Raw genomic sequence first — 19,920 nt, 5'->3', positions numbered from 1 at the left:
AAATAAAGTTGGTGGGAGATAAAGATAGGGGTCCAAGCTTAGGATTAATCCTAATAAAAGTCTCATCTCACAAATCCCACCCAGAATAAAACTCTCCTTTGGCAAATAATAAGAATAGGATCAATCCTAAGCTTGAACTCTTATCTCTTATCTTCCACCAGTTTTAACTAAACCCAACTATTTGGCCAATTGTACTTGGAACAGTAGTGCTTTAGCAGACTTCTATTTCCTTCCAGGAATTTCTTCTTACATTTTAAACATGAGGCTATCAAAGAGAATCAAGGAAAAAGGAATTTATTCATTTGGGTGGGATAGATATCCACAAAGCCAACCAGTCTTGTTGTAAACATGAATTCTGGGCTATTGGGAAAATGTCTACAACGTATTTGGTTCAGTAATTAATGGTCAATTTCTTGTCAAGCATGCATACATTGCTTGATCAGAAAAGAGTGTAAGATGATAATACTTCATGTAGCTAAAGTGGTTGGTTCACAGCCATCATGAACACAGGCCAAGACATCCCTGTAGTCCCTTGAGATTGTGAAGGAATCATAGACCTTCCCATCATTGCTCTTCTTGTACTGGAAGAGCAGCGATGAGTGGTTGAATGCTGTAAGCTTTGCAAAGCCAAAGTCAAGATCTTGATATAAGCTCCAAACTGTCTTCAAAGTACTAAAATCTGATAAGTGGCTGCCTCCTCCACCAACAACAACATGGATTGTTCCATTCACAGTTCCTGAATAATGAGTTGTTTCTGAATTCACACACTGATTCTGCAGCACACAAAAAATAATGAAGGATATCAGAATCATGCATTAGGCAATACTTAGTGACAAAAAAAAAAATTTGTGAAGAAGATGGTCCACAATTCCCCAGTAAATGCTATTATCTTTTGCATACCTGATAAATGGGGCATGTTCTTTCGTAGTTATGGACATGGCCATAAAATGCAATGTCCACCTTGTACTTTTGCCAAAGCTTTTGCATGTCATCCCTTCCCATAGGCTCTTGAAATGAACCCTCCAAACCATACCAAGAGTTAGAGGAATAGCCAAGAACACGATGACCAGCAAATATCAGCCAAGGCTGTTTATTCCTGTCAGCTGATGCAAGGCACTTCTCAATAAAATTGTACTGCTCAGAACCTTCCCTCCAATCATGCTCAGTGTCAGCTATACAGAAGTGGAACATGCCATAATCTGATGCATACCTGTAAAGGAACAATTACAATGTAACATTATGCTAAACTAGCCAACTTAATTGGATGATTGGTATACTTTTCTGTGTTGATTCAAAATAACATTGTATCCTCATGTAACTTAACCCTGATTGTAAAATATTTGGTTAACCAAGTTTAACTTGTCTATGATCTTTCTTCTCTAACCATTAACCAGTCATAATAAATCATAGAAGCATTCATGCTATTTACCAGAACTTAGCTCTGTTGTCAGCAGGAACATAATACATAGTCTCAGCAGGCACTCCACATTCACCACCTGAATCATTAGTGTCATAGAATGATCCGGTCCCCGGTGTATCTCGTTCATGATTGCCACTGTTGGAGCACTTCATGTAAGTTTCAGAGGAAAATGTGAACTTATACGTGTTAAATATACATCATGCACAGCAAAAAGTATAAAACAGGCCTGCTAACCTTGCAACCATATATGGTACAGTTGATGCAATGGGCTCCACCTGAGATGTGAACTGATCCCACTGTGAGATGTATCCATTGGCATAGGGCATATCTCCTATGTGAAAAACTATGTCATAGTTATCTAAGTCCTTGATCAGTTGATCTGTGGTATTGAGTGAACCCGGCTGATAATCAGCGTATTCATTCGAACCATCACGCTCAGCCTGAAATTTGTGAGAGCAAATGTAAATTTTCTTTTGTATGAAAAAAGATAGATAAACGTGACATAGGCAGCTATATTTGTAGAAATTATATGTCACATAATGATGCGTGACATGTGTGTAGTGGCATAGTTTTCATTTTTGTGATGTTACCTTTCCCATGTCACCAAAGATAATAACACGCTGTAATGAGTCCTGCCCCGGATACGGTGATGACTTGAAATGGTAGGACTTGCTCCAGATATAGGAACCATTAGACAACCTATGGCCAAGCTTGTAAGTGTACCTACAAAGACAATCAGCATAACAACCTTAACAACAGAACAACTATCTCTCATGATCTTAATTTGTAGTTCCTTTTAAGAAATAAAATCTAATATGCAAGATGCATACAGTGAATTTGGCCACAAATCTTTGAGAAAACTTGTATGGAAGAAACCCGGATCGCGCCAACCTACTGTTCGTGCTGGTGGACCTGCAAATTACATGAAGAACTTCAATACAACAAGTTTTTTGATTTGGCATTTATGATCCAATTAGCCTTATTGTTAAAATTGGATTAATCATATGATCCATACCACACATGCTGCCTCGACTAAAAGTCAATGTTCCTGCAGGAGATCTAGTTTGAGCTTCTCCCTTGAGACCCCACTCAACAAAAGGTACAGCTTCATTAATGTTAAAGCCACTTGTCCAGGTTACTGTCATCTGCATAAGAGTAAAACAAGTAACATTCTTAGAGACTTGGTTGCACATGTATATCATACACAACATCACTCCATTACATTAATTTATTTTGCTTACTTGGGTGGTTACTGGTTAGCCATTAGCCTCAACACTAATTGGAGCACTCTGGAGTCAGCGACTCAGTGCAGACCCCAGATTATCAATAGAGAAACCATCCTTATCAGAAATTTATGATGACATCAATAGTAATTGATACCAACCCTTTTTTATTGATATCAATAATTGAGAAACCATCATTATCATCATCATCATTATATCAGTACCATGGATAAAGGTTACCATTGGGATCACATTTCATAAATGCCTATAAGGATAAAGAAAAAGAAAATTGGACTACTAGTTATCACTTGAACAAATTATATTACTTTATACAGAGATTCTGTCTTAGCCTTGGGATTTCACATCCAGATTTCCATGAAAAGAAAAGTAGTAAATCAAAGCAACATAAACTTACTACATCCCACTGCTTCCCTAGAGCAAGACGTGGGTAAAGGGGTGCCTTCGGATTCGCGAAAATTATAGCATTAGAAACTGCCACCAATTTTGGCTGCATTACACGAAAATATATACTTAGAAAACACTTGAATTTGAAGCAATGATATAAATATTGTGTGAAGCAACAAAGTAGCTGAAGGAGAGAAGACATTTGCCCACCTCCGACAGTCCGCCAGAGAATAATGCAAATGAAAAATCTGCCCTCTGATTGATCAATCTGAATTTCAAAGTTGTTTTGCCTGTCTTTGCATAACCAGCATTGGAATAATTGGCATACTTATACTGAATAGAAAACAACAAGATTTCAGTATGAAATCGGTTAGAGCATATGAAAGTGCTATAATTTCCTTAAAATTCCAAGATAGATTACATTGCAATAAGCCAATAACATGTACCTTTATAGGAGATGTGCATAAATATGGAACATACATGTCTTCATTGGATGGACAGGTTGTTGCGCTGCCATAACAGATTAAATTCTTTAGTCTACAAGCTTTAAACTTTGCAGAGAGACAGAGAAAAAAAAAAAGACTATGCAGCAAACACCAGGTTTATGCAAGCTTGTGGCCCTATATGTAACAATGAAGAAATATGTGTGCACTTGTAGACTAAGCAAATAATAGTTCCCCTGCTTTTTTTATTATGTGAAAATTTTCAGAAAATTATCGGACCCCAAGAACATATATTTTTGGGAATAAGTTAACACCCTCCCTTACGTGCACATGGACAGTTGGAGAGGCAAATAAAAGATATAGGTGTAGCATCGTCTTTCACCTTTCAAATTAGCAAATGAGTGAGGAATGAGAATCGGAGGTTTCAAACTCTCAAGATTAAAGGTTTCGAGCTTTGATCAAAACATGTTAGACAAACCATTGAACCCAAAAAGGGTAAAACTTAAGCAATTAGGAAATGAGCTAACAATGTGTAAATCAAGGTAACAAAATCCACACAGCCCTTCCATGTATGTACTGGGGAGTAAGGGGCCTTGTTGAGTTCATTTGTATATATGTTAAATTGTAGTTATCCAAGAAATCACACTCTATACAAAAAAAAAAAAAAAAAACAAGCAATTGACTTCATAATTACTTGAATTTCGCAGGAGAAAAGACTGCTATCCAATCATCTTCAGAAGGCTTAGGGCTAACAACTTCCACAGTGACCCACTCAGAATCTTCACCCTGCACACAAGAGTGAAACAGACATACATTTATCAGACTCCCTAGTCCCTACCTAACTCTGTTGAAACCGATCGACATACATTTTATAGTTGATATTGTTACCTTGGTGCCAAGAAGGACAGGGTATGCTTTGACCGAAGCATTTTCATGAAGCCCAGGAACAGCTTTGTGGATTTGAATTTTGGACAATGGCTGTACCCCATCACCTGCACCTGCATGCTTAGTGTGACCACGAGCTACTGTGAAATGAACTAAGAAAACCAAAATCAATGCAACTTTGAGAGGCATGAGGCTCAAGCCCTCTATCAGTGGTTTTCGAACAGCCATAAAGTGTGTGACCCTAGCTGTCCAACATCATCAAACCCCAGTATGTTTAGCATTCATGTCTCACCCCTATTAATTTGCTCTTATAGCTGTTTGAGATTATAAAATTCCACCTCGAATATTTAAAAGAATGTTTATATTCCAATCCCTTGACTTATTTCCACTACCCACCTTATTTTTACACCCATTATTAAATTTTTAAAAATATAAAAATATTTTTTCCACCTCCCATTATATCTATAATATCCTTTGATATACCAACTCAAATACTAAACACTCATCCCACCCCCTTTAACTATCATTACACCCACTCATCTTTTTCCAAATAAAAGAAAAAGAATCTTATACTCATCCTATAATTTATTTCTAAATTCCAAATTAAATTTCTAAATAAAAAGAAACATTAAAATAGAATGAATTCTTGATCTAAAACTATAAATAAATAAATAAATAAATAAATAAATGAAGAAGTATAGGATATAAAATAATCATATATTTTAATATATATCAATCAAATAATATCATCGATTTTAAATTTGGTGACAAAGTAGATAGAAGGAGTGTTTTTATATATTTTTTTTTCAAATTTAATGGTGGGTGTAAAAATTATATATTTTAATAGATGTATGGACATCAACCAAATAGTATCATCGAATTTAAATTTGGTGACAAAGTATAATTAAGATTTATGGAAGAAAAGAATTATGAAAAAGGATAGGTGAGTGAGATAATAATTAAGGGAGGTGAGAAGAGTATTTTGTTGGTTGTTGAGTTGGTATATCAAAAGGTATTATAGGAATAAATGAAGGTAGGATGATTGTTTTTGTATTTTTTTTTTCAAATTTAATAGTGAGTATAAAAATAAGGTGGATGAAAAAATATGACAGAGAGTGAGAATATAAGCACTCCATTTAAAATCCTTCACCACAATATAATATTCTGAGACTTTTTTTGGGAAAAATTTTTGTGGGTGGCCTTAATATTATGTGCTAGTATGAACAATTCATTTAAATCATAACACATGTATTCTACACTTGTTATAATTTCAGAGTATTGGTAAGACAGCTACGATACTTGGGACACATGAAAAAATTTCTCCTTTATTGGATGTTGTAACTTTAACCAGGTATATTCATTCACCTGTCACCTGTCTCACATGATCTAATATAATTAATATCATCCGCAGACAACATAATCATTGAATATTGAGTTATGCCAAGGTAACACCCTCTTTCAATCTTTGCTGTACTGATAACCTTTGTTTGTATAATATATTATCACAACTTTCTTTTCAATAAAAAATTATAAACTCTTCCTTTTCCATTTTTTAATTAAATTTGTTCTTTTGTCATAATTAATCAATTATTTTGGTCTGATTGTCAATAATTAATTGTGATGCTTGGCCGCTTTGGTGAATTTTCTTTAAAAAAAATTGGACACGATATGGACAGTCTCGCCTATACCACGTGAGAATTGAGACCAATATTGCCCGATATTGTATTCTCGGTGATCTTCATTGATTGCATTCCCAAATTTTTTATAGCCAAAATTCATAATTGAACGACCGTAATCTCAAAAAAATTTCTTATTATCACAAGGTGATGATTAAATTATATATAGCCGGCCTCATGGGTAGCTATCTTTGATTCTTTATTGCAAATATGACCAAAAATATAATTTTTTTTTTAATGGGGGACCAAATATATACTGTTTAAGTGTTTTGTGCAAAAAACGTACGTGGTGAAGATTAAACTTGACCAAAGCATATTCTGTATGATGATGCTATGGATAACTTAAAAACGCTTCAGTTCACAAACTTAAAAATCATTGTCAATCAAGCTTAAAGGATTCACAAATGTAGATTATCTGCTTCAATCGAAGCATCGGTTTTGATACCACTTATTTGAGAGTCCATGTTTTTCAGTCATTATGTTGTATCGATATTGTTCTCGACTCTCAAGTTAATTATCTTAGGTGCATACATGATACATGTGTGGAGTTACAATCTTATATATATATATATATATATATATTGTAACTTAGAGATATCTCACTGAATGTACTTTCCCTTCTTTAATCGAACATACATCACTATTTTTAGGTAGGAGAAATGCTAGCTACATTTTTCTTTCCACCTTTTATCTTTTCACTTTTCTCTCCTAATTTAGTAATTTTTTAATCGAAACGGTTCATTTTTTAGATTATGTTGCAAATATCATCTCTATAAAAAATCAACTAAATCAAAAATTATTTAGTCAACAAACTGTTATCAAATAAATTGACAGTTTTGGTAACAATTAGTTAGATTACTAGATATGTTCTTCTCCTCAATCGCCATAGCAAACCTACCTTCAGACCAGACCAGACCAGAAAAGAGAACAACAAAGAAAAAGCTGTCTAGGGTTTCCGATTTCCTTTTTTTTTTGGCCAAATAGGGTTTCCGATTTTGTAAGGCTTAAGCTTCACACTTTGCATTCGCACCTAGGCTTTATAATAGATATATATAGTGGGTCTTTCTCTAGAGTGGACTTTGTTCGTGGGTACCCACCGTACCCATTTAGCCTAAGAGAAGGTGTGGCCACTGCCATTTCTCATGGACTTTGGCTCAACATCCCTGACTACGATGCTCCAACTCAGCTGGTCAAGCCTCTTGAGCGCAACATCAGGTTACAATATTATTAACCCATTTAATTTATTTAATTAAATCCCATATATTTTATAACAATATTATCAAGCTTTTAATTACTTTTTGGGTACGACGTATTGGCCTAAAGTAATTGAGGATTTAGTGTTTTTTAGTTCATGTAGGTATGTGGATGCTGTGATGACAATCCCAAAAGGCACATTTTCTCAATGTGTGGGATGAACTTGGCTTTTAACAGGGAGCTTATAGGCCCAACCATATATTTTGGGCTCATGGGTGATGGTCAGCTCATTGGTAGATATGATGACATGTGGGCTGCTTGGTGTGCTAAGGTAATCCAATCCCCATCTCATTTTATTCTCTTTATTTTTATTTTAAATATTGTTAGGAATGCCAAATATGTGTACCAAGTTTTGAATAACAAAACTATATGACTTTGTTTCATTGATTCATATATAGTTCCACTTGGGAGGTCATTTATTTACAAGTAAATTAAATACTGCGGATTCATAGTTTTATATTTGGCCAATTTGGACAATGATATATTTTTCAGGTGATCTGTGACCATTTGGGTCTAGGTGTTAAGACAGGGCTGCCAAACATATGGCATAGCAAGGCAATTAAGCAACCCATTTGTGAATCTGAAGAAAGATTACAAAGGCATATACTGGCAAGAAGATATCATCTCATTTTTCCTGTCCATTGTGCTCCCAAAAGAGTGCACTAGTGTCTCTGAATGCTACACTGAGCTTGCCAACAAGGTCAAGGAAAAGATTGGCCCTCTTGATCCTTACTTTCACAACCTTGGGGATGCCATGGTTACTTGGATTGAAGCCTGGAATGAGCTAAACCCACCACCACAAACAGCAGCTATATATGGCTCAACCAAATGGTGTTATGCAGTAGACAATTATGAATGGCCTTTTATGGTTGTGATCAAATATCATTCTCCTGTAGTCTTATTTTTAGTTTCTTTTGGTGTTCTCCTATCACTTTTTGCCTCTATGCTCTTAATCAATGCTTATCAGAGAATTGTTATTTTACCTCAATTGAAATGGTAGTGAATTTCATTGAAGAATAATTTAAGAAGTGGGTACTTGGTTTTCTATAATTCTATCCCAATCTTAAAAGACTGCTTTTTGACACCAGATCTAAAAACTTTTCCTTTGGGAACAAGAAACCCGTTGAAATGTGACTACCTTGCATATGAAAAAGTGGGTTGGTGAAGGTGTTTTAGAATGGTCTAAACTTTGGACTCATGTCAAAATTTCTTAAACTTTTTCATCAGAGAAGGAATCTTTGCTTTACTTCTTAGTTAAGAGCAATGACATTCACTTTAGAATTGCCCAAAATTCTCGCACACCATGGAATTTTAGCTTTCCATATCATTTCAAAACAAATTGAATCTAACTTCTACTTGGTCTCGATCTATACAAGATGACTATTCATTTTCCTTATAGTCATTAGGATAAAGAGAGTCATTAACTTAGTTGGAAAATATTAACCATCTTTTTTACACATCTATCTTCATACCAAACCAAATTTCGTACACATTTTTCAAAGTAGGATTTTAAATAAATTTCTAAGTATCTTTATTTGATTTTCACTATGTACTTTATTCTCTGATCCAACCCATTTTTCATTAATTAAAAGGCTTAACTCGTCACAAGAAATTTGGAAAAGTAATTTCAGAGAATAAACATACTTAGAAATTTATTCAAATAAACATACTGAACCAACAAGAGATTTATCATTTACAGGAAGAATATGGGATGTGAGTAGGGATGCAAGTTGGGTCAGCCCTAGCCCGCCCGAATCTAATTCGGTGTTTGAACCCGTGTGAGAGGGTTTGAACAAGTCAAAATCCGCCCGAATCCAAATCCAACCTCAATCCAAATTTTTTGGATTGGGTTTGGATAGAAGTCATGCCCGTTCAAACCAGAACTCGAACCCCAGTCCGATTTGTATTAGTATGATATTATAATTTATATATTAGTTTATATTTTAGTTTAAATTAGTAATATAATATATAGTTCATATATTATTCATTTATATATTGTTACTCAAGAGAAACTTGAGATTATAAATGAGGTTGAAGTATGTATCTATCATATATATTTTTATATATTTTAGTGTGGAATAAAACCTAAATTATGGTGTTTGGTAGCAACATGATTGTGATGTTGTTATTATTATTTTTTCTTCATGTTGAAGCCTTGAAGGTATTGATTTCTTTTATTTGAAATTGGTTGATATTAAAGTTTTGGACTATGGTGCTTAATTAATTGAGGTAATTATATTATACTTTTATTAAGTTTTGTTTTTTCACAGGTTTTGCCCAACCCGTTTCTTAATTGTTTTGGATTCACTTATTTGCAATCTGCCAAAACCCAAATCTAAACTCAAAAAATGAAGCATAAGTTTAGCTTGGATTGACCTTTTAACCCACCCGAGTTGCTCCCCTAGATGTGAGACATCATATATTCCATGGTTGCTCTAAATTAATGTTCATAGAACTCGTTAACTTGGTTTGCCTCAACAATCAGGACATGCAAATATCATTGCAAATACATTTTTTTTTTTTTGGCCATGAATCATTGCAAATACATTTAATCATTAAAGTTAATCAACAACCCCACATTAGCATAATGCAAATATCCATTTGAAGATATCAATTACAAATACTGCTCAATGTTGTTACCGCCTGCATTCATTAATAACCACCAGAGCTCAAGATCATTAACAACTCAACCCCACGTTGGTTTAATGAAAAATATCCATTGCACATCTACTCACTGTGAGCTCAGGGAGATTTATGGAGGAAAAAAAGTAAAAGAAAATTGCAAAAAGCATTCGACTGATAGAAACAGATGCAAAGTTTCAAACTGCAAAACTACTCAACCAAATACATCCAAGGGTCCATCAAACCATGCCAAAGCTGAAGTTTAGAAGTTTACAATAGTCCAGTCCAAATCTACTCGACCAAATACAAAAAGACCTCAGATGAGAAGTTCCAAGCCAACAAAATACACCAACAATTCAAGCAAGATGATGTTACGGCATCACTACAAATCTGCAACAAGAACAAAACAGAAAATCTACTATGTTAGTCAATGCAGAGTCTTTGAGTTCACATCAGTAGTGTCATGAAAACTTTTCCTGTTACTTCCTCAGAAGTATGAATGTGACTGGAGCTTCATGCTTTCACATAAACCAACCCTAAATTGGAAAATGAACTCTATTGTATGAATGAAAGCTAATTGGAAAAACATTCATTCCATGAACTGTTGTACATTTTTATTACAACATCAAATATGACCATATTATATCAACTCACAAACCTCACTACACTACCACCAACAGTTCACAATCACAGTTTAAGATCATTATACCAAACCTCAGTCAAATTCAGTAGCAAAGTTGTGTTATGTGGCAGCATAAGCAAGAAAGATAGACAGTCAGCTAAAACACGGAGGGGGGAAGAACATAAGTCGAAAAAGCTAAGAACAAAACCAGCACCATGGCAAAGTAAAAACTATTTGGGTCAGTCGAAACCAGAAGACAATAATGATAACTGACAATATATTATTATGCCAATTTTGATGTGAAATTAGCATACCAAAGTACATAGAGCAAAAAAAAAATTAGCTACATTTCCAATCCCTAAAGTTTGGATGAAATTTCTTTTGATATTTAAAAAGACTAATTATGCAAAAGGAGCCTTATTTTTCTCATTAATCAAATATGGTCTACTGCTCTAAGATTTTGTCCTACTAAATATAAGTTGATGTATATTTGAATTTATGATACTAATTCACAATTTAACAACATAACATATCAAATATTTGGCAAAAGATCATTTTAATAGCTCACATATCTCATGATTAACAATAGATTTTGGACTATCTTACAATCACCAAACTATAGCTTAGTTTTAACCCATATATCTCATTATATATTGAAATAAGATTAGATACAATAATCCAAGTGATTGTATAGTTTATGATGTTTGATTATATATGTAACAACCTAATAAAAGAAGTTATGTATCACATGAGATTTGCTTTAAAAAATATGTTGGTATTGAGCTTTTATAAGCTGCATATTAAATCATTGGTCATATGTCTTAATTTCTTCATTCATAATATTTTGTCTTCGACTTTTTTCTTAACCCACTGGAAATTTTCATGGGACAAAATACAGGATAGTAACTACAAGCATTACCATTCATTTAACACAATGCATTATTAGCTCACGTAATTTCATCATCTACAGTGTACTACATTTCACTTCATTCCGGTTCAACTGGCCTCCCCTCAATTCTTCTAATACTGGATTTTGGTAATAAAATGCCCCTCTTTCGGCGGTGCAAATATATACCGCTTAGGGTTTAAGTGGCAAGAAAGTATCAAAGAGGTAATAGCTGATGCTACTTGGAGAAAGAATCACAATATTTATTTTGGTAGTCTTGCACTTGAGCAAAGTTTGATTAGAGATAACAAAGTCATGTTACCTCCAGTGGAAGACCAAGATCCCCAATTCGATTACTTTAGCCAATTTCGGTTAAATTTCATTATTGCTAAATTTCAGGGCTGAGAACAAAATACTCTTGAATATAGAGATTTTAGGAGCAAAGTAAGTATTGTAGCTACTATCGAGGATATGGAGCACATTTTCTCACATCCTCTCCTTCTAGAAGGAGAGAATTGCCTTGTCACTTTTAGGTCATTTGGCTAATGGAACTTCCCGAACATAAAAGTGTTCTGCTTCGAACCTAAAAGTGACAAGGCAATTCTCTCCTTCTAGAAGGAGAGGATGTGAGAAAATGTGCTCCATATCCTCGATAGTAGCTACAATACTTTGCTTCTAAAATCTCTATATTCAAGAGTATTTTGTTCCCAGCCCTGGAATTTAGCAACAATGAAATTTAACTGAAATTGGCTAAAGTAATCAATATGGAGATCTTGGTCTTCCACAGGAGGTAACATCACTTTGTTATCTCTGATCAAAATTTGCTCAAGCGCAAGACTACCAAAATAAATATTGTGATTCTTTCTCCAAGTAGCATCAGCTATTACCTCTCTGATACTTTCCTGCCACTTAAACCCTAAGCGGTATATGTTTGCACCGTCGACATTGACATTAGCCCATTAAGCAAATCTTCCATCTGTCAATCAGCTCACTGAAAAAAGAACACCACCGTCAATGTCACTGCCCAAAAAGATAATAGTTTACAATGTACTAAAATCGATGAGATATTCACTACAAGAAACACCAAACACAAAGAAAATTATCAATATTGAACAACAATTGGCATTACACACTTTATTGTGTACAACATACAAAACTCATACACAGAAACAATACCCAAAAACAAGGGATTATAATAAAGAATGAACACTCTAATTGGATAAAAACAACTGCCTATATATCCTATGCATAAGCAACTGTGTATTCCATTCTCCAAATTCAATTTACAAAGCCCCAGCAAGCATAAACATCCCTTCATTAAAAAACCCATGCATTAATGGCAGGAAACTTCAAGGCAGCAGGTGAGTGATACAGAATTCCAAAAAGAAGAGGATGGATGTAAGAAAAGCCTCAAGGGCATAAAATGGGAATGCAACAGATTTAAGATACACATTTAATGTCAAGTACTAGCACTGATTTAAATGTTAAGCCTAACCTGTCAACACATCAAGAATTTATGTCCCCCAAACAACACTAGACACCACGACATGTAAAAAGGAAAATGATCTTACACATACAGGATTTATACAACCACCTAAATACCATGTTGTACACCATTTCTCAAATTCCTTTGTATCAAATTATTGCCCATTTCTCTGCTGTGTTTAGTGTCTTTTGCAATGGCCTCTCATGGGTTTAGAGTAAATAAACCATAAATGTGAAAATAACGAACAACCGCCAAAAAATTAATATGAAGATGAGAGACGAAGATTATGAATTTGAGATCGTCAATTCATAAGGTCAGTGAACGAAAATGATCACTTTATGGTAGTGTCTAAATAAATAAATCGAATTTTATTACTCTCTTGCATGGTCTCCTTTAATATTAGGCATATTTAGAAATACACAAATTGAGTCTTAGATGCATCCCATTCATTTTCCCTGAAATTTGAGGGTGTAGCAGCTGTTTACATGGGGAGGCAAATAAAGAACATAAGCAGAGGTTACTTGATTTTCTTCTTGGTTATATCAATATATATAGTTGATACCAATGGTTAGATACTTAGATGGTGTTATGTATAGGTATTTAATATCTAGCTGAAGCCAAAAGTTGATTAACAAATAGATATATAAATATAAGCTTGGAAGCTAGCTCGGATGTCAGTAAGCAAAAACAATTAAACTATCCTAAATTCATAAAAACAAACTCACAGGCTGGTGGAAGGTCGCGACACCGCCGAAATCGAAGTCAACGCCGGCGAGAGGCTCGGATCGGACTGGCTCGATCCACCGCCGTCACTGGCTTTCTGGGTTGATTGTGACCACCGAAAAGAAGAGGAGGAAGAGGCAAGCTCGAGGTGGGTGGTGTCGCCGAAATCCCTCGTCGGATGGCGATGATTCGAAGACAGAGAAAGAAAGAGTGACCAGAGAGAAAGAGAGAGAGAGAGAGAGAGGGTCTGATGAAAGCAACGGGAGATAGAAATGAGTTCTCGCAGCTAGGGGTGGGCGCGGTGCGGTTCGACTCACTTTTCCTTCGGAACCGTGCATCGCGCCAGACATGAATAGACGGTGCGGTTCGGTGCTTAAAACCGTGAAAAAAATAAAAAAACCGAACCAAACCAAACCATCTTGAATGCGGTGCGGTGCGGTTCTCACCGCGGTTCTGGGCCTAATGGGGCCTCACACTTGTTTTTTTAAGCCTAAGCCCAATTATTTAATGATGCAAACTTATCCTAATTAAAAAGTATATAAAAATGTACAAAAATGTGTACAAAAAGTGTATAAAAAGTATATAAAAATGGTATAAATATATATAAAAAAAATATAAAATGGTGTATATGACAATATGTGTATAAAAATATAAAAAAATATATTTTTTGCAAGTATGCGGTGCGGTTAAATAAGGTGTAGAACCGGAACCGGAGAGAAGCGGTGCGGTTCGGCCGGTTTTGACGGTCCGCGGTTAATATGCCCACCCCTACTCGCAGCCAATATCAAGTCAAGGTGAATGACCAAAAAGGGCACACCAAACCCTTACAATTTCAAGATGGCAAACAGATCAAAAAAAAAAAGTATGTGAGGGAAAACCAAAAGGATGGCAAAAGCGTAAAAACATTGAAAAGGCAATGGCAAAAAAAAAAGAGACGGTGAATGAACAAAACAGGCCCAAATAACCCACTAATTACAATGGCAAACAACTAAAAAAAAATAAAAGGGGGGGCAAAAAAGGAAACACACTATTCCTAAGCTACAGTGCTGCCTTTGTTCAATTTTAGTATATAGGTAATTTTTTACCGAAATAACTTATATGGAGTTATTTAGAAAATTAACGATTCTGATCAATTACACTGCAAATTATTTAGTCTAATAATTGTCTAATATAGTATTATAACTTTATAAAATGTCTGAGTTCCAAATCTCTAATCTTTATATCTCTACTTCTTTATTGATTTGTAAAAGGGTGAAATAGGTCATAGGGCTGCACCTATATGTTTGTTTCTCTATGAAATGCGTCATTTATGTGTATTCAAGCGTTTGGAAAACATTATAAATGAAAATGGTTCTATTATGGTACTAATGAACTTACATTTTTTTCAGGAGTATATAGCCGAATGACCTGACAAATGGTGTTTTTGTATGCCCAAACTAACTAATAGGATTAGCAAATGTGAGCAAGTTACCAAATTCGTAGCATAATTCGGAATGCTTACTCCATGCATCTGAAAAGATGGATTGAACAGAGCATATTATGTAGGATGATGCAATACTAAACCCCTAATTCATTTCTTAACTTTTTAATTTGTTTGACATTCATATCTTTACTAAATGTCAGTGTCAATCAAGCTTAATGACTCATTCATCTAGATTTTATGACAAGATAAAATTTTTTATACATCACTATCTTTAGGGAGGCTGATTAACCAATCTGCCTGCAGAAAATGGAGCTAGAAATTAAGCAAGTTGAAAAGAAAATGGAGTTATTTTGGCCTTTTGTACATTGGGGACCAGGGCTCGGATAAGAAAGGAAGAACTAAACTAACGAGTCAGGTTCTAGCAACCCCTGAATTACAGGGGAATTAATCAAGGGTCATCAATATATGCACCAGTTTATTGTACTAGAAATTTTTAATTTATGGCCTCCATATAATAATTGTATATTACATTTTATTTTTGATTTTTGAGAATAATTTGAGAAGGTTCTGTTGTGTTTACACCAGTTTTAATCCACTAAAATCAAATGCATATACAATTTATTTGCTTCAGAAATTATGGCAAACATACATTACATTGTTTGATCAGAAAAGATTGTAAGATGATAATACTTCATGTAGCTAAAGTGGTTGGTTCACAGCCATCATATACACAGGCCAAGACATCCCTGTAGTCCCTTGAGATGGTGAAGGAATCATAGACCTTCCCATCACTGCTCTTTTTGTACTCAAAGAGCAGCGATGAATGGTTAAATGCTGTAAGTTTTACAAAGCCAAAGTCAGAATCTTTGAAAAGGCTCCAGCTTGTCTGCACTGGGCCAAAACCAGATAAATGGCTACCTCCTCCACCTGCAACAACATGGATTGTTCCATTCACAGTTCCTGAATAATGGGATTTTTCTGAATTTACACACTGATTCTGCAGCACACGATCAATCATGAAGGATCAGTATAGTAACATACAAATGATTTAAACTGGTGACACTATTGAACATGTTGCAGTTTCTCAGTGAATGCTGCAATTTTCTGCATACCTGGTAAATGGGGCATGTTCTCTCGTAGTTATGGACATGGCCAAAAAATGCAATGTCCACCTTGTACTTTTGCCAAAGCTTTTGCAAGTTTTCCCTTGCCATGGGCTCTCCAAATGAGCCATCTTTCCAATAAGCGGAGGAATAACCAAGAACACGATGAGCAGCGAATATCAGCCAAGGCTGTTTCTGCCTGTCCGCTGATGCAAGGCATTTCTCAATAAATTTGTACTGTTCAGAACCTTCCCTCCAGTCGTGCTCACTGTCTGCTATACAGAAGTGGAACATGCCATAATCTGTGGAATACCTATAAAAACAATTACGGTAAGATTTTCATATAACAGAATCATTAGGCCAGAACCAACATTTAATTAATATGTTATCTTTCAAAAGTATGCTAAACTAGCCAACTTATTGGATAGTTGGTATGCTTTACAGAGTGGATTCAAAATGCTAAACTAGCCAACTTATTGGATAAATGGTATGCTTTTCAGAGTGGATTCAAAATACCATTATAGTCTCATATAACTTTTGACTGCATAAAATATTTGGTTAACTAACTTCTCTAAGATATTTCTTCTCTAACCATTCATAGTAAGTCATCGATGAATTCATGTTATTTACCAGAACTTAGCTCTGTTCTCAGCAGGAACATAAAACATAGTCTCAGCTAGCACTCCACATTCACCGCCTGAATCATTTACGTCATAGAAGGATCCTGTCCCTGGTACATCTCGTTCATGATTGCCACTGTTGGAGCACTTCTTGTAAGTTTTAGAGGACAATTTGAACTTATACATTTAACACAACTATACATACATGCACAGCATTAAGGACGAAACAAGAATGCAAACCTTGCAATCATATATGGTACAGTTGATGCAATGGGCTCAACCTGTGATGTGAACTGGTCCCACTGTGAGATGTATCCATTGGAATAGGTAATATCTCCTATGTGAAAAACTATGTCAATGTTATCTAAGTCCTTGATCAGTTGATCTGTTGTATTGAGTGAACCCGGCTGATAATCAGCATATTCATTTGAACCATCACGCTCGGCCTGAAATTTGAGTGAGGAAAAGTAAAATTTCTATTGTCTGAACAAAGGTAAACATCTTGACAGCTATATTTGTAGAAATTATATGTCACATAATTGTAGTGGTATAATTTTCATTTTCTTAAAGTTACCTTTCCCATGTCACCAAATATAACTACACGCTGTATTGAGTCCTGCCCTGGATATGGTGATGACTTGAAGTGGTAGGACTTGCTCCAAATATTGGAACCATCAGATAACCTATGACCAAGCTTGTATGTGTACCTAAACAGGCAAACACCATATATATCAGACTTAAGAACAGCACAGCCATATAATTCGTTTTAAGAAATAAAATCTAATAGTCAAGATGCATACAATGAATTTGGCCACAAGTTTTTTAGGAAACTTGTATGGATGAAACCAGGATCACGCCAGCCAACTGTTCGTGCTGGTGGACCTGCAAATTACAAGTCAAACTTTGTTACAATAAGTCTTTTTATCTGGTATCTATGTGGGGATATTTTTCCCTTTTCAGAGTTCAAAATTGAATTAGTCTTGCTGTTTAAGTTAGATTGATCATATGATCTATACCACACATGCTGCCTCGACTAAAAGTCAATGTTCCTGCTGGAGATCGAATTTGAGCTTCTCCCTTGAGACCCCATTCAACAAACGGGACACTTTCAACAATGTTATAGCCGCTTGTCCAGGTTACTGTCATCTGCACAAGAGTAAAACAAAGTTTTGAAGGAACTTGGTTGCATACATAACATCATTCCATTACATTTGTTTTGCTCATTTGGGTGGAGTAAGTGCAGACTTCAGAAATTGACATCATTAATAGAGAAACCGTCATCATCATATCAGACCATGGATAAAGGTTACCATGGAGATCACATTTCATACATGAAATGTAATGCATAATAGGATAAAAAAAAAAAAAAAAAATTGGAGTACTTTATTAGTATGAACAGATTATATTACTTTTGCAGAAGAAATACAATACAGAGATTCTGTCTCATCCTTGGGAATTCACATCCAGATTTCATGAAAAGAAAAGTACTAAAACTCACAGTAACACAAACTTACTTCATTCCAGTGCTTCCCTAGAGCAAGGCGTGGGTAAAGGGGTGCCTTTGGATTTGCGAAGCTTATAACATTAGAAATTGCCACCAATTTTGGCTGCATTACACGAATATATACACTCAGACAACGCTATGAAGTGCCATTAATACTTCAAAAAGGTAAAGACTAAGATATTTTGAAGCAATGATATGAATATTGTATGAAGCAACCAATTATCTGAAAGAGAGGAGACATGAATGCACCGCTGACAGACCGCCGGAGAATAATGCAAATGAAAAATCTGCCCGTTGATTGATCAATTGAAATTTTAAACATGCTTTGCCTGTATTCGCATAATCAGTATTGGAATCATTGGCAAAGCTGTACTGAAATGATAACAACAAAGATTTCAGTACAGCAATGGTTAGAGAGCATATGAAGTGCTATAGTTTCCTGGAAGACCGAGAGAGATTATATTGCAATAAGCCAATAAAGTCAGTACCTTTATAGGAGCTGTGCATAAATATGGGACATATAGGTCTTCATTGGGTGGACAGGTCGATGAGCTGCCATAATAAATTGAATTCTCTAATCTACAAACTTTAAAATACATGTAGAAAAAAAAAAAATTTGCATATATGTTTTTGGGACTAAAAATCAAGGCTTTTTTGAGTTGATAAAACAACCACAATCACACTAAAAAAAAGAAGTGAAACAGACATCATAAGAGTGTTATTAAGGAGGGCATTACTTGAAATTTGCAGGAGAAAAGACTGCCAACCAATCATCTTCAGAAGGGTTAGGACTAGCAACTTCCACAGTTACCCACTCAGAATCTCCCCCCTGCACATAAAGTGAGACAAATTAATACAACACACACACATATTGGCTAATTGTGAAATTAGAAGTAGTTTGTGTTACCTTGTTGCCAAGAAGGGCAGGGTATGCCTTGACAGAAGCATTTTCGTGAAGCTCGTAAACAGCTCTGTGGATTTGAATCTTGGACAGTGGTTGTACCCCATCACCAGCATGCTTAGTGTGACCATGAGCTACTGTGAAGTGCACTAAGAAAACTGATACCAATGCAACTTTCAGGGGCATTAGGCTCAAGCCCTCCATAATGTGTGTGTGTTCACCGGATTATTAGATTTATTCCGTGTAGTCAGGCTTTGGATCTATCTAGATCCGACGTCAACTATGTAGTTAATGAAATTAATTATAGGAAAGTCAACTTGTAATTATTGTAATTCTAGAGTGATTTATTCCTGCAATCGTGTATATATACCACACTGTGGTTTCAAACTTTCAATGATATTTATCAGAAAAACATTTCCGAAACTTCTTTTTAGCATGGTATCAGAGCCGACTCTGATTTCCTCTTCATTTCCATAGGAATCAGAGGCCGGTCTTATGTTTTTGGGTGTTTTTTGATCAAACCAACCCCAGTATGTTAAGCAATGATGTCTGTCACCTGCACTCTTTTTCAATCTTTTATGTATCGTCAACCTTTCTTAGGGCTCGTTTGGCACTGCTTCTCAGAAGTACTTTTATTTAGTAGCACTTTTATCAGAAGCGCTTATGTTAAGAAGCACATATAAATTTTTATAAAACTTCTAAGTTGTTCATGCAAAAGCACTTG

General features: G+C 35.2%; 2 protein-coding genes, 1 long non-coding RNA gene and 1 pseudogene across 3 annotated transcripts; 1 reads left to right on the top strand and 3 right to left on the bottom strand.

The window, feature by feature from the left end:
• Positions 1-274: 274 nt before the first annotated feature.
• LOC147274556 (putative inactive purple acid phosphatase 27) lies at positions 275-4,681 on the bottom strand. The gene is made up of 12 exons (XM_086228587.1): positions 4,380-4,681; positions 4,186-4,277; positions 3,495-3,558; positions 3,259-3,381; positions 3,059-3,151; positions 2,436-2,565; positions 2,251-2,332; positions 2,011-2,143; positions 1,655-1,860; positions 1,430-1,555; positions 901-1,210; positions 275-773 (listed from the first exon to the last, which is right to left on the bottom strand). Exons 1-12 carry the CDS (start codon positions 4,602-4,604, stop codon positions 468-470), a joined length of 1,890 nt encoding a protein of 629 aa, XP_086084713.1. The 5' UTR covers positions 4,605-4,681; the 3' UTR covers positions 275-467.
• A 1,548-nt stretch (positions 4,682-6,229) lies between these two features.
• Positions 6,230-8,151, top strand: LOC147274555 (putative UDP-arabinopyranose mutase 2; annotated as a pseudogene).
• Positions 8,152-9,970: 1,819 nt separating this feature from the next.
• On the bottom strand, positions 9,971-13,891 carry LOC147274554 (uncharacterized). Its single transcript, XR_015119598.1, has 2 exons — positions 13,648-13,891; positions 9,971-12,427 (listed from the first exon to the last, which is right to left on the bottom strand). It is a non-coding gene; the product is annotated as an uncharacterized LOC147274554 (long non-coding RNA).
• Positions 13,892-15,759: 1,868 nt separating this feature from the next.
• On the bottom strand, positions 15,760-19,400 carry LOC147274553 (putative inactive purple acid phosphatase 27). Its single transcript, XM_086255983.1, has 12 exons — positions 19,203-19,400; positions 19,033-19,124; positions 18,784-18,847; positions 18,545-18,667; positions 18,306-18,398; positions 17,808-17,937; positions 17,592-17,673; positions 17,366-17,498; positions 17,032-17,237; positions 16,802-16,927; positions 16,181-16,484; positions 15,760-16,065 (listed from the first exon to the last, which is right to left on the bottom strand). The coding sequence occupies exons 1-12, from the start codon at positions 19,398-19,400 to the stop codon at positions 15,760-15,762; spliced, it is 1,857 nt and encodes a 618-aa protein (XP_086112109.1).
• Positions 19,401-19,920: the final 520 nt, after the last annotated feature.

The sequence above is a fragment of the Dryas octopetala genome, chromosome 9 (genome assembly GCF_963921425.1).
Source record: "Dryas octopetala chromosome 9, drDryOcto1.1, whole genome shotgun sequence".
In the NCBI taxonomy this organism is placed as follows: domain Eukaryota; kingdom Viridiplantae; phylum Streptophyta; class Magnoliopsida; order Rosales; family Rosaceae; genus Dryas; species Dryas octopetala.
The sequence above is the reverse complement of the archived record's forward strand: the minus strand, read 5'-3'. Positions and strand labels throughout refer to the sequence as shown.

What these genes read in the sequence shown, in the direction of transcription:
- LOC147274553 (XM_086255983.1), bottom strand. Translation starts at nt 19,400, where the DNA reads ATGGAGGGCTTGAGCCTAATGCCCCTGAAAGTTGCATTGGTATCAGTT. An exon ending in GTACCATATATGATTGCAAG is followed by an intron (nt 16,928 to 17,031) that starts GTTTGCATTCTT and finishes GTGCTCCAACAG; the next exon opens with TGGCAATCATGAACGAGATG. An exon ending in GAGAACAGAGCTAAGTTCTG is followed by an intron (nt 16,485 to 16,801) that starts GTAAATAACATG and finishes TTGTTTTTATAG; the next exon opens with GTATTCCACAGATTATGGCA.
- LOC147274556 (XM_086228587.1), bottom strand. Translation starts at nt 4,604, where the DNA reads ATGGCTGTTCGAAAACCACTGATAGAGGGCTTGAGCCTCATGCCTCTC. An exon ending in TATGCACATCTCCTATAAAG is followed by an intron (nt 3,382 to 3,494) that starts GTACATGTTATT and finishes TTTTCTATTCAG; the next exon opens with TATAAGTATGCCAATTATTC. An exon ending in TAGTCGAGGCAGCATGTGTG is followed by an intron (nt 2,333 to 2,435) that starts GTATGGATCATA and finishes TGTAATTTGCAG; the next exon opens with GTCCACCAGCACGAACAGTA.